The 14,210-nt window shown below is 48.6% G+C and overlaps 1 protein-coding gene across 3 annotated transcripts in view; it reads left to right on the top strand.

The window, feature by feature from the left end:
* Positions 1-14,210, top strand: part of STIMATE (STIM activating enhancer) — a 60,474-nt gene continuing 46,264 nt past the window's right edge. For all 3 annotated transcript variants that reach the window (XR_007150463.1, XM_047850726.1, XM_047850725.1), the window contains exon 1: positions 1-278. Coding sequence is in view for 2 of the 3 variants with exons in the window: in XM_047850726.1 (XP_047706682.1) it covers positions 119-278 (160 nt within the window). In the remaining variant the exon portion in view is untranslated. The remainder of the gene's footprint in view (positions 279-14,210) is intronic.

Here is a 14,210-nt window from a genome sequence, read left to right as displayed (position 1 = left end):
ACCGGCTCCTGTCTCGGACTCCCGGCCCGGGGCTCGGCGGTGCGGCCCCCGCACGCAGCGAGGCCGGCCGGGCTGGCGGGCTGGCCGCGGCACCCCGCGCCCTTCCGCCAAGCCCGCCATGCAGGGCCCCGCCGGGAACGCGAGCCGCGGGCTGCCGGGCGGGCCACCGTCCACCGTCGCGTCCGGTGCGGGCCGCTGCGAGAGCGGCGCACTCATGCACAGTTTCGGCATCTTCCTGCAGGGGCTGCTCGGCGTCGTGGCCTTCAGCACGTTGATGCGTGAGTCCCGGACCCCCACCCTCCTGAGGCCCTGTAAGACCACCGCAGGCCCTGCCCAGCCTCGGGGACCCTCCCGCCTCCAGAGTTAAGGCCTGGGGTGCCTTCTGCCCGCGAGCCCGTGCTGGGCATTCCCAAACTAGAGGAGGCTCTGGCCCCGACCCGGGGTCCTGAGTCTCTCGCCTTATCGCTGCAGCCTCTAGCCAGGGTTCACCCCACCTCTTTTTCAACAGCTTGCTCATGCCTGTCTTCCGAGATACCTGCCTAAAACTAAAACTAGCTCCCTGCCCCCCTCCCCCCATTCCCGCTACCTTGTTACCGTGACTTAAGGCTACTCCACTTTCCAGCCTGGGGCCGTGAACCCCCAGTTGGAACAGTCCTTTGTGCCCCCTTTTAGAGTCTCTTCCTAGCCTCCCCTTCTCACTTTTAACCTGCATCTCTAAATCCCTAGTCTGATGCTGGGCTTTTTCCTGCTCTTTCACATCCCAAAGCTTTGCTATCTCCAGTTCGCTTTTAAATCCTGTTACTTTGCAATGTCTGGATTGTAAGGCCATGCATTGCGTCCCCAGTACTACTCCCTCCTGCCCCCTCGCCCTCACCTTTCCCCCCAGCTTTTTTGTCTGTTTTGGTTGGAGCAGGACCCACTCGGACTGCCTTCTTCCCCACATCTCCTCTTTCCCCTCCTTCCTGAATAGGTCCGCCTGTTCCGTCCCTGTCCCAAGCTTTCCTAATTAAGTTGCTTCTCAGGCCTCCCCTGGTGGTTCCCTTTCCCAGCGCAGTTCTGTTATTTGTATTTCAACTTTTCTTCCTTTCCATGAGACTTGGGACAACCAAGTGGTTTGCTGAATGGAGGAGGAGGTTCAGAGGGGCTGGGGAGGTCTCAGAATCCCTGTGCTAAGTCCCCGTTGGTTCTTCCTTGAGGGTTTGCTGATGGAGGAGAAAACCCCAGATGGCCCTTCTGGAGAACTAGAAGTTCCACCCTGTTGTCCTGTGTGCTGTGTGTCATGGGTTTGTATTGTTTTCTTGGCGCACGTCCTTACCTTTATTACAGTAACAGGAGGCTTTGGTTGGCTGTAGGCCTAGGAGTGCCCCTGTGATTGCATTTTGGGGAAGGAAGGGTTATAACTATCTGTACAGAGGCATTAATTCCAAAATGACTGGTTCTCAAAACTTCCCCACTGTGCTCACATGGGCAGAGTGGGAAGTTTCTGCAGAGAGTGTGCTCCTTAGCGTTAGGGAGGGGTCCTGCAGCTGTGTGCATCTTATAGCGTGGAGTTGCTAGATTTAGAGTTTTGCTTGTTATAACTAACACAGGGCTTATTTGAGTGAATTATCCCAGGCTCCAGGTAACCCCGAAGAGGCTTTTCTTGGATGCCATTTTCTTCTGGTTGTCTGGCCTTGATAAATCTTATAACCAGTGCCCGACTGTATATGTTTGCCACTTTTTCTTTCCTTTTTAGTCTCTACTTGTCTTGCTATTTTCCCTGTTGAACAAATACCGACTTGTTCCCCCAGGAATAATTTGTGATGACTTAGCCCAAATCAGCTGCTGACTTGGGTGCATGAACTGTATGTGTGTGTTTTCAAGACATTGTGCGCGGATCTCCACTCCCCTCCTACTTCTGTCTCCTCCAGCTGGCCCTCCTTTCTCTCTGAAGGAACTACAGGCTTACTTTGCATTGTGTTCCCTGACCTAAGATTTCCTAGCGTAGCTCTGGCTGTTTCCGTGGATTTGATTAATGCCGATGGCCCGACTTATTCCTGAGGGCTTGATATTTGTGGTTGAGAGAATGAAATGTGATTATGACAGGCAGAGTTGCCCACTGCTGAGAAGTGTGCCAGGTTGCCTGTGTTCAGAGTGACGGCACTGGCCCTGAAGCCTTCAGGGACACACTCGCTTTGCTTAATCTTCGGTGCGAGCACGTGTGCAAACCCCACTGCGGTTGGCGCTTTCTGTATGCAAAGACCGGACGACAGCGTGGCCTTTTGCTCAGCGTAAGGCTAGACGTGGAGGGAGCGTGTGGAAATGGGCACTGGGTCCTGGGACTGTGATGAGGAGGAGGGTCGGGGAGAAGAGGTAGAAGGGCGAGGACTGTGTCTGCCCTTGCTCATCTCCTAGACTTGTTGGTTCTGTCCAGAGAAGTGTGGGGCTTTTCCCTCTGGGAAAAGGGAGGGGGTCTCTCAGGGAAGTCTGTGAGCAGTTTGGCTTTGGGGGGCTCTGTCTTCCCAGACACGGCGTCGGTTCCCCAGTCCAGCAGAGCTGCTGGCTAGAGTGCCAGGCTCCCATGACAGGAGCGTCCACCTTGCAGCCCTTGCGGGAGGTCTTGGTGTGTGAAGATGAGGCCACTCCATCCTTCATCATCAATTCTACCGTTTATTTTGTTGAGCATATTTTAAATTCTTTTTTTTTTTTAAGTTTATTTGAGAGAGTGTACAAGCGAGCTCACGAGTAGGGGATGGGCAGAGACAGAAAGAGAGAGAATCCCAAGCAGGCTCCTGTCAGCGTGGAGCCCAATATTGGGCTCGAACCCACAAACCATGAGAACATGACCTGAGCCAAAACCAAGAGTCTGATGCTTAACCGACTGAGCCACCCAGGCGCCCCATTGTCAAGCATATTTTAAATAGCAGTCATCTCTCCTGAGCAGTTTAACAGTCCCTACCCTCTTTGGGGTCACAGTCTTTCCCTCCTGAGAGCTTTTGTCCCCCTGTGCCATGGGCTTACTTCCTCTCTTCTCTGACAGTTCCCCAGCTCTGCGGGCAGGTACTGTCCCATTTTCCTGTCAGACCAGCTCTGTGCCATCAGCTGCACCCCCTTCTCTGCCAGACAGGCCGAGGGACTTTTCACCGTTTCACATCCCTGATTTCAGTGGATCCTTAGACCACTGTCTTTGTTTCTTTTTCTACCCAGAATATCACTTTTAGTCTCCATTTACAGGTTGTTGTTTTTTACTTGGAGGGTTTTGTCCTGGAGGATGTCTTCTGATATATATATACAATCAAAATCCTCCCCTGAGGGGCGCCGGGGTGGCGCAGTCGGTTAAGCGTCCGACTTCAGCCAGGTCACGATCTCGCGGTCCGTGAGTTCGAGCCCCGCGTCGGGCTCTGGGCTGATGGCTCGGAGCCTGGAGCCTGTTTCCGATTCTGTGTCTCCCTCTCTCTCTGCCCCTCCCCCGTTCATGCTCTGTCTCTCTCTGTCCCAAAAATAAATAAACGTTGAAAAAAAAAATTTATAAAAAATCCTCCCCTGAGATGTTAATATATATATTAATGATAATGTTATTATATATAACAATGTATAATATATATAACATATTATAGCATAATATATAATATGTTATAACATAATATACAATATAGATTAATTTATTATAATTATTGCTACATAATATTATATTAATAATTAATAACATTATTATAGTATATATTAATGTCTCAGGGGAGGATTTTGATCCCCACAAGGATCTCCCATCGCAGTGCTTACCTCTGTTGTGGGGGTTTTTAGATGGTCTCAGCCCAGGTGGATGAGAGTTTGAGTGCCAAGTGATGCCTGGAGTCTTTCTTCAAGCTACATAAACACACTGACTATTATGGGCCAGCATCCACAGACATGTTTCAGTGTCAGCGACACCTTGCTAAGTAGTGAGCTTTCCAGAGGCTCCACGTAAGCTACCCTTTGTATGTGAAGAAAGCTGAACACATCAGAGGCAAGCTTATTAAGGGACTTCCCGCTCTGGTTCTCTGGGACATCACTGAGAAGCCTTGGTGTCTGAGTAGAAAAAAATGCTTTAAATGAGGGACTTGTTGGGGGGCGGGAGAGGGGAAAATGGGTGATGGGCATTGAGGAGGGCACTTGTTGGGATGAGCACTGGGTGTTACATGTAAGCGATGAATCACGGGAATCTACCCCCGAAACCAAGAGCACGCTGTACACACTGTATGTTAGCCAACTTGACAATAAATTATATTTAAAAAAAAAAAATAAGTCAAAAAATAAATAAATGAGGGACTTGTCATGACCTGCCTGCTGAGCAGTTCCTCATGTTTTGGTGGCTTTATCTCCAGTCTGTGGCTCAATGAAGTCACTCAGCCCAGAGTCCCAGCAGAGCAGAGCTGAGCAGTCCCGGAAACTCAGCACACTGTTCCACTGCAGGGCAGCGGCCCAGCTGCCAGCCAAAGGTCAGCGTTGACCAGTGTGTGTGTTGGCATTTGGGAGTGTTTACTCCCAGGACGTGTGATGCAAAGCAAACGCAAGCCTCTTTCGCCGTGCACAGTTGAAGTTCTGGGCCAAAGTATAGACAGAGTTGGTTTTTAACACAACAAGCATTTTGAAAGCTTGGATAAATCTACCTGTGCCTATTTTCGTGTTACAGATGTGGGGACTAGCCAGCTGGGTGAGGGTGGCCGTGTTTTACAAAAATACTGCTGGCATTGAGAAATGATAGTGTTCCTGAGATCCAAAGTAACATCACAAACCAGTCTGCCCAGCCTTGAAATCTTAATCTTATACAAGAGTCCCTGGTGTTTTCTCACGTGGTGAACAGCCTCCTTATGTGTTCTGTACACACAGACCTGCTGGGACCACCCCTTCCTGGAATCACCTCTGCCTACCCTATTCCAATTTTTATCATACAAAACGTCAAACATGCAGCAAAGATGAAAAATAACACAGTGATAATACACTGTCTGCCCTCTGCCTAGTTCAGAAATTGTTCATGTTTTGCCACATCTGTTTTCTCTCTTTGTACTTTTTTTTTCTTTTTTTTTTTTTGGCCAAGCCATTTGAAGCTGAGTTGTAGCCAGGATCATACTTTACCCCGAAAAATTTCAGTTGAGTCTCCTGAGAATAAGGACAGTCTTCTACATAATCACAGTTTCACGATCATGTGTAAGAAAATGGATAACTCCACAATATCATCTAACATCCAGTCCATGTTCACACTACCCCACACATCACAAATCTCCCATAGCTGGAGTTTTTAAAACCTGTGAGCCAGTCAAGGTCCACACATAGCATTTGGTTGTGTTTTGAAGTCACTTTTACAGTAGAAAAATCTCCCCCTAAACACACACGCACACACACACACACACACACACTTACACACTCACACACTGTTTTTTGTTGTTATTTGTTTTTAATGGCCTTGCCTTTCTTTTTAATGTTTATTTATTTTTGAAGGAGAGACAGAGCACAAGTGGGGGAGGGGCAGAAAGAGAGGGGGAGACACAATCCAGAGCAGGCTCCAGGCTCCGAGCTGTCAGCACAGAGCCCGACGTGGACTTGAACCCACGAACTGCGAGATCATGATCTGAGCTGAAGTCGGACACTCAACCAACTAAGCCACCCAGGCGCCCCTTCTCTCTCTCTTTTTTTTTTTTTAATTTTAACAGTGCAGGCCAGTCGTCATGTGCAGTGTACCATGTTCTGGAGTTGTCTGGGTGTTTCCTTGTGGTGTTTGAGCTGTTTCACTGACCCCTGTGTTTCCTGAGTTTTTTCTGGAGGAGGTTTTCCATTAAGGTAACCTTTTTTACAGCAAGAACACTCTGTAGGCAGTGCTGTGTGCTTCATACTACATTGCACCAGGAAGCGTGTAACATCAGGCAGTCTTGCTATTAGTAATAATAAGGCTGACTACTTGGTGGAGGGGTGAGGTTTCCTGATCTCTCCCTTGAAAAGGTACATTTTCCCCTTCACAATGAATAAATTATCTCTCTGGTGGTGGTAATACTTTGAGATCGCATGAATGTCCTATTCTGCAGTAACTTTTCACTCCGTGGTCATCTGGTAAGATAATGAAACACAGTGATGGCTGAACTGGATCTCAGGAGAGAAGGCACCTGTCTCTGGGCCTGGCACCCAGCACACTCAGTAAATGTCCGTTTCCTTCCTGCCTCCCGAGTGCCAGCCAAAGCTAAGGAAGAACTTCCCTTTTTCTTTCCCAGGCTGGTATTGTGCCCACAGGGGAAAGGAGGACGGCTGACATTAGTGTGGTAGCCGGTTAGGAGTCTTTATTTTTAGAAAGTTTTCAAGGTTTCTAAATGCTGATTTATCTGGTATAGCATGGATCCATAATGGTGATCTACTCCTTTATTTATAGTAAAACTTAATTAATTTGGAGCCAAATTGGGGCAAGAGGGCAAGAGTTGTCTGAATTAGAGGCCAGTCTGAGTTGTAGAATAAGTTAAGGAAATGCATTTTTTTTAGCCTTTTAAATATATGTTTGTCAAGCGTTACCCTATGGGGGCCTATCAAGCCTCTATTGCTTTAATGATCTGTTTTTTTTTTTTTTTTAATTTTTTAATGTTTTTTTTTTTTTTTTAAATTTTTTTTTTTTATTTTTTTTTGGGACAGAGAGAGACAGAGCATGAACAGGGGAGGGGCAGAGAGAGAGGGAGACACAGAATCGGAAACAGGCTCCAGGCTCTGAGCCATCAGCCCAGAGCCCGACGCGGGGCTCGAACTCACGGGCCGTGAGATCGTGACCTGGCTGAAGTCGGACGCTTAACCGACTGCGCCACCCAGGCGCCCCTAATGTTTATTTTTGAGAGAGAAAGAGAGACAGAGCATGAACAGGGAAGGGGCAGCGAGAGAGGGAGACACAGAATCTGAAGCAGGCTCCAGGCTCCGAGCTGTCAGCATAGAGCCTGATGCGGGGCTTGAACTCGCAAACCACGAGATCATGACCTGAGCTGAAGTCGGATGCTTAACCGACTGAGCTACCCAGGCGCCCCTTTAATGATCTGTTTAAAATCCTTTGCAGTTAGTATAATATTTGCATGAAGATGAAGTCCCTTTGAAGGAATTTTAGAGGTGGTTAAAAATAGTGGGATCCCTGGCTCTGGAACCAGTCTGACCTGGCTTCCACATCTGCTTCTGCCACACTGTGCCCTTGAGCAACCTATGTATATTTCCCAAAGGTTCTGTTTGCTCCCCAGTAAGAGGAGAATAATAATTTTTCTGGGATTGTGGGGATTAGAAAGAATGTCTGTAAGGAAGCTGGATCAGTATCAGGCACTTGTAAGGGGCAGGGAGCGAAGTCATCCTCATTGTTAGTACAGTATTTGCACTCATGAGTCCCATTGAAGAACATTTCACAGGTGCTTGAGTAACTTGCTTTCTGAATTAGGTTAAACATTTCCCTTGCTGTCTTGTTTGCACAACATCTTTACCTTCAGCCCTCTTTTCATAGACTGCACAATGGTAGAAAACTTGATTAGCATGTACCCGAAGCAGGTGGCTATAGTACAGGTAATGCTCTCCTTTCGTCACCTAACCCTACCCTGTGTTTTCACCTGCAGAGTCTCATGTGGGCCTGGAGAGGGCAGTGGGTAGAATGGGGCAGCCTGGTTACAGGTGATTAACCTGTATCCGAGTTCCTGGCCTTACACGCCCCAGGGCCTGTGATGGCAGGTGGGGGGCGCCGGCAGCTAGAGCCGGTGTCTTCCTTGTGGCTTGCTCTGCACTGAGTCTCCACTGTGCTGGCTCTTGTGCCCAGCACTTCATGGACCTCCCAGGCACCCTGGAAGGAATGGGGACAGCAAGCAAGGTCCTGGTTAGTAGCTGTAGAGCTGAAATGTAAACCAGATCCATCAGACTCCAAACCCCCTTAGCCGCTTCCTCTACTCCAGCCTGCCTTCTTGCCTCTCTTTCCATACAGGCGCGCCCTCTGATTACCCTATACCCTGGCTACTTTGCCTCATTTTTTCCTGTTTAAACAACTCTGATTTTCTTTCTTTATGATTCTTTTTTTGTGTCCAAAGTGTTATCTGGAACTTCAGGCTGTTTTATGGCTATTGATAGCGTGAAAATATACGTTTGAAATTTCTTAACCAATCATTTTGTGCACATACGAGTTACATCTGAGGTTTGCTTTCCCAGCCTGGGCCTTCATGCAGGTTCTCCGTGGCTGCATGAGGATGGCACTCGTACCCAGAGACGGAGCCTCCCAGAAGCACTGGGGAGGGGGTACCCGAGTCCACTGAGGAACTGGTGAGGAGGAGGCCTATCCACAGCCCTCCTGCTGTGTTTCCTTGGGGACTAAGGAGTGTGGTTGCTAACCTTGAGTTAGGGATAACCCATAAGTTACCCTTTTCCTCACGTATGCATAGAAGTAGCCTTTGAGTCTCTCAGGCACCCCACTCCTTGGAAGTTCTCCATCAAACCCACAGTTTTTCACTTTGACATTGTTGACATTTGGGGCAAAGTAATTCTTTACTGCAGGGCTGTCCTGTGTGTTGTTGGGTGTTTCGCAGCATCCCTGACCTCTACCCACTAGATGCTAATAGCACCCTCCTCCCTCAAGCTGAGACAGACAAAAATGTCTCCAGGCACTGCCCAGTATGTCCTGGTGGGGAGGGCGCACAGTTGTCCCTGTTAAGAACTGCATGTGTTCAGTTTGTGGATCACTCAGTGAACTCTCAGGGGAGCCCTGGAGAGCAGATTCAGTCAGTATGTTGCTCCTGAAGGATGAGAACAGTGCAGCGACAGGGCTTAAGGGCCTGGGTGCCACACATGGTGCTGGGTGTTGCCTCGACAAGGGACTGCTAGGACCCACACCCCGTCCTCCGGGGGCTCTTGGCTGGAGGGGGCTGTGTCCCGGACAGTGCGAAGGGAGTCAATGAAGCCTTGAGGGGAGGGATGAGGGGTTCTGCCTGCAGCTCTGGAAGTGTCCACAGGGGAGCCCTGCTGGAGCACAGCACCAGGGAGGGAAGCAATGGGAAGGGGACATGCGGTGGTGAGAGCTGAAGTCCAGAGGAGACTGTGAGCAGGGCCGTCCTCCTCGGGGCTGGAGAGCATGGGACAGAGGCTCTCAGAGAAGGAGGCCGAGTGTTTCAGAGGCTAGAAGCTCTGGAAGATGGCTTTCCTTGTTCAGCGTCTTTTCCTATAGCTTGCACTTAAAAAGGAGGATGCGTTAAATTATTGGATGGCAAGTCAGCTTCTGCATTTACTTCATGCTCCATTTGGACTGTTTTTCTGAGAGCCTTTCTTTTGAAGCAACTTTATCATGTCCCATGTATTTTTTATTTTTGTTTTTTTAGAGAGAGAATAAGTGAGGGAGAGGGGCAGAAGGTGAGAGAGAATCTTTTTTTTTTTTTATGTTTATTTGTTTTTGAAGCAGAGAGAGAGAGAGAGAGAGAGAGCATGAGCTGGGGAGGGGCAGAGAGAGAGACACACACAGAACCTGAAGCAGGCTCCAGGCTCTGAGCTGTCAGCACAGAGCCCAATGTGGGGCTCAAACTCAAACTGTGAGATCATGACCTGAGCCGAAGTCAGATGCTCAACTGACTGAGCCACCCAAGTGCCTCTGGAGAGAGAGAGAGAGAGAGAGAGAGAGAGAGAGAGAGAGCGAGCACGGGCGCGCGCGCGCAGGCTGGGATCATCACCTGAGCTGAAATCAAGAGTCAGATGCTCAACTGAGCCACCCATGCACCCTGATCGTGTCCTTTTTGGATCTCATGGGTCCCCCTGAGGAACAGGCTGTCCAGCTCCAGAGACCTTGCTTTTAGCTAATAAATGAAGCCGTTCCTTATTGTTAACTAGCTTTGTTGGCTGCCCACCATATTCCACCCAGGTGTAGAGGAAGCAGGGATGCTCCTGGCCTCCATTCTGGACAGCTGCCTGGTGTGGCTACAAGACTGATGCCAGGGCAGGGGAGGCATGGTCTGTGAGCATGGTCCCAGGCTTTGGTGGGCTTGGGCTCTGCTGAAGAACGTCTTATGAGAATGCCAATTGTCAGGTACATTCTAGAAATCCTGTACCTGCCACAGGATTGTCAGCCACTGAAACCACCTCTGTACCTATGATGAAAAGACTTCGAACTGGAGTTACTGCAATCCTGTCTTAGCATCTGACACATCCCTCCCACATTTCGTTTGATGTAGTGTCCTCCTCATTCTAAAGGGCATGCCGTGCTGGAGGCAGGCCCAGCTCGAGCAGCTTTGTGTGAGGCTGGGCCTTACCTGGGGTGGGCTTTCATGTGGGGGCAGTGGAGTGGCACGCGGGTAGGGGAAGAAGGGTCACTCGGCTGGCTGGGGCACTCGACCGGTGTTTTTTTCTTAGCTCTAAAATTTCTTTGCAAGACTTGGTGTTGAGTATCTGTGGCTTTTCTTATATTCAGTCAGTGAGAGGTATCAGGAGCTTTCATGCTTTTTCTTTAGTTTTCTCTTTCGTGGGCTAAGTTATATGCACAGTAGTTCAGGACACAAGCAGGACCAACCTTATATTTTTCATATGCTCACTTCTCTCAAAATGCTTTTCTGCCCCCAGCTTTTGTTCTAGTCGATGGGCTCCTCTAGCCTCTTAAGCTCATCGGTGTTCTTCATGGGCTTTTCTGTTTTCTTAGAAGACATCTTCACTTAGTAACATGAAAAATGATGTAGAGAAATGAGGTACTGGCATCGTCCCAGTTAAATGACAAGCCTGAGACACAATCCTGCGGGAGCAGGGCACACCGCCTCTCTTGCCCAGATCCAAGCACAGTGTGAGCATTTTGGCCGAAGCGGCGTGAGAGTGCCAGAGCAGGGTTTCTATTTGGGTGATGCGTTTGGGCCCAAAATATTTGCAGGTCGTTCTGACGCAGCAGACTTGAAGATTATAGGTCTGCTGTTTCCACTGCTGTTCCCACCCTCTGTCTGAGCTCTGCAGGCAACTGGGCTCCAGAAGCCTGGGAAAGAAAGAGATGGGTCTGGGGGATCCTTTAGACACAGCGGAGGGGGCCCTGGTTTGTAATTCTTCCCCAAATTTCTCTGTGAGAAATCTCATTAGTTGCTGGCAAAAAAAAAAAAAAAAAAAAAAAAAAAATTCCATGAAATGAGAATTAACAAGAACGTTAAATTGCCTTTCAGTACACTGAGCAGATTACATATGGGTTTGGTTTTTTTCAGTGTGTTTAAGTAAACAACTTACTAATACCCCCTGCCCTAACAGGTAAAAATCATCAGTGAATACAGCCGACAAATACACTGTAGTCTTGCTATGGACCACCGTAGTTCAAGGGCCACTGCTGTGGATGGGACAATATTCTGGGTGCAGCTTTTTTATAGTGATCTTGTTCCCTCCAAAATGGAGATTCTTGGGCTGGGCCAATGTGGGTGGACGTGGCTTAAGCTGAATTTTGGTCTGTGATCACGTGAGGCACGAGGGTGAGGAGAGGTGATGCGGGGGCGGGGGTGGAGCAGGCGATTGCTGTCTGAAGGTGTTCATAGCTGGTGAAGCATTGAGCTGTACCAGGGAGCTCCTCTGCCCTCACTCACACTGACCATAGCATAGGTGCCAGTACTGTTATGTGGCAGGTCCTTCTTTGCCTTGACCTAAAGTGGCGTGGTGTCCTGGCATCCTGCAGGACAGCTAGGCTCCTGGACCTGGTGCCCCCATCCTCCTTTTCTGAACTCTCTCTGTGCTGCAGGCAGTGCAGCCACCATGGTCTGCCCTATAACCTAAGCCAAGAACAGCAATGTTATTGGACACTGGGATGCAGCAAGATGCCCCGGGGGCTGCTCTTCTCCCAGCCCCCCGAACCTGCCAGACCCGTTCCTGCCTCTTCCCCTTACTCACATTCCTTCCCCTGAATGTTTTTCTCCTTCCTCCCGGCCTAGCCACATCCTCCCCAGCTTCCAAGAAACTTCCCCCTTAATGACCTTTGCCCATACTAGTCTCCTTTGAAGTTGCAGGACAGTCAGTCAGTACTGATCAGGTATGACCTCCGTGTGGCCCTGCCTTTCCTTGGGCCCTGTCTGGCTTACTGGCCAGGCTCGGGGCTGGCACATGCGGGCGCTCTGACTGGGTGCTCCCCACCTGGAGGCTGGACAGGAAGACAGCAGTGAAACATAGTATACTTAGTCTCTATTGGTCTTGGAATAGTTTCTCCACCTTTCTTTGTCTTTCTTGGCCTTGACGCTTTTTAAAATCTAATTAATTTTTTTTTTTAAGTTTATTTTTGAGAGAGAGAGTCAGCGGGGGAAGGGCAGGGAGAGAGGGAGAAAGAGAATGCAAAGCAGGCTCCACACTATCAGCACAGAGCCCGATGAAGGACTCAAACCCATGAGCCATGAGACCAATGACCTGAGCCAAAACCAAGAGTTGGATGCTTAACCAGCTGAGCCACCCAGGCGCCTTGGCCTTGATGTTTTTGAAAAGTACAGGCCAGTGGTTTTGTAAATGTCCCAGATTGGGTTTGTTTAATGTTTTCTCATGGTTACCTTCGGGTTGTTTGGGGGAGGGGGGGGATGTTGCATAAGTGATGTTGTGACCTCCTCAGTGCCTCAGAACCTGGGGCACCTGATGTGGGTTTACCCCAGCGCTGGTGAAGTTCTCATGATGATTTGAGGAAGGTGGTCCCTCCAGGTCTCTCCCCTGAAGTGAAAAATTTTCCCTTTGCAATTAATAAGTAAATTTTGGGGAGGTATTCTGAGACTGTGTAAATGTAAGATGTGTTTTCATTCTTCTTGTAAAGCCTCCCCTGCTTGGGAGGTCAGAACCACAGGCACTGAAGGTATTTTGGCCAAAGGTGCTTTGGCCAGTGTTTGATCTGGTGATGATACTGAGTCACGTTTTTTAGTGCTTATTATGTGCCAAGTCCTGTAAGCACCATAAATATATGTTAACTCATTTATTTCTCACATTCGCCACACAAAGCAGGTACTCCTGTTATATTGTATACCTGGGGAAACTGAGGCACAGAGAGGCTGAGTGAACTGTCTAAGGTTGTGGCAGCTCCTAATTGGAATCCTGGAATTCAAACCGGTGAGTTTCACCCCAGTGCTGGGACTTTCCACTGTTCTGCCCGCCTGTTGCGTGCAGTGTTCACGTGTATTTCATGACATGGGGACACTGCTTTCCTAACCTCTGTAGACTTCCTGTCTTCTCTGCACATGGAATTCTTTACCACCATTTGGTTCCCATTGTCTTTCATCTGCTTGGTTTTCCTTCAAGAGCATCATTGCAATCATTTGTGTAGTCATGATAGGTGTGCCAGGAAAAAGCCATAGGCTTTTCCTTTTGAGATTGGAATCCCGTAGGGCTTGTCATTGAAGTCCGAGGACTCTCTCCCATGTGGATAAATTTAACATTTGAGCCTGTACAAAAGTGGGTAAAGAGACTTTTGCCAATGAAGGAGTCACTGGTATAGAACTTGCCTGTCTTCTGTTAGCAACCAGAAAACAGACCAAAATATGTGAAACAACTAAAGAGTTGCAAACATTGGGCAACGGGCGGCTCAGGATAGTGGTCCCTGAGAGAAAGAAAATGATGAGGTCAGCCCTGTGGTCTTTCTGCCGGAGGCAATTTCCAAATCCCAAGCAGAAACCCAAGCAGAGCCGAGCAGCCTTGCCAAGTTGAGAAGACAGAATTGAGGAAGCCAGAGCAGTTGGAATTTCCAGGAACAATATGGAGAAAAACAAACTACATAAAAGAAAAGCTCTAGACATTTGCTCAGGGGTCTCCTCAAGGCTCTTTCTGAACATTGGTTTGTGCGTGCATGGGGTAAAACTCATGAGGCAAAGCCAAGAACAGCTGCTGGGAAGATGTAAGCTCAACTCTTTCTAGGGCCGGGAGATGTTTTTCTTCCCAGTTAGGTGAGAGACCTTACTGAACACCGGGGGCACTGGGTGGACACCTCAAAAGATTGTGCCTTATTTGAGAAAGCTGCTTTGCAAACTTAACTGCCAACCCAGGAAAGGGCACAGAGCTTAAAAACAAGCCAGATACCATACACAGAAATTGAGCAGAAATATATCACAGATCTGGATGTAGAAGCAAAAGCTCTGACCCTTCTAGAAAGAAACATTGGAGAAAGTCTTTGTGACCTTGGGATAGGCAGAGAGATCTTAGGACACAAAAAGCTTGAACTTAAAAAAAAATAAAGTAAATGGAAGATAAGTCAGACTTCATCTAAATTAAGCATTTCTGACATTCAGAATAGACTGTAAAGAAAATGG

The sequence above is a fragment of the Prionailurus viverrinus genome, chromosome A2 (genome assembly GCF_022837055.1).
Source record: "Prionailurus viverrinus isolate Anna chromosome A2, UM_Priviv_1.0, whole genome shotgun sequence".
Taxonomy (NCBI): Eukaryota; Metazoa; Chordata; class Mammalia; order Carnivora; family Felidae; genus Prionailurus; species Prionailurus viverrinus.
The sequence above is the reverse complement of the archived record's forward strand: the minus strand, read 5'-3'. Positions and strand labels throughout refer to the sequence as shown.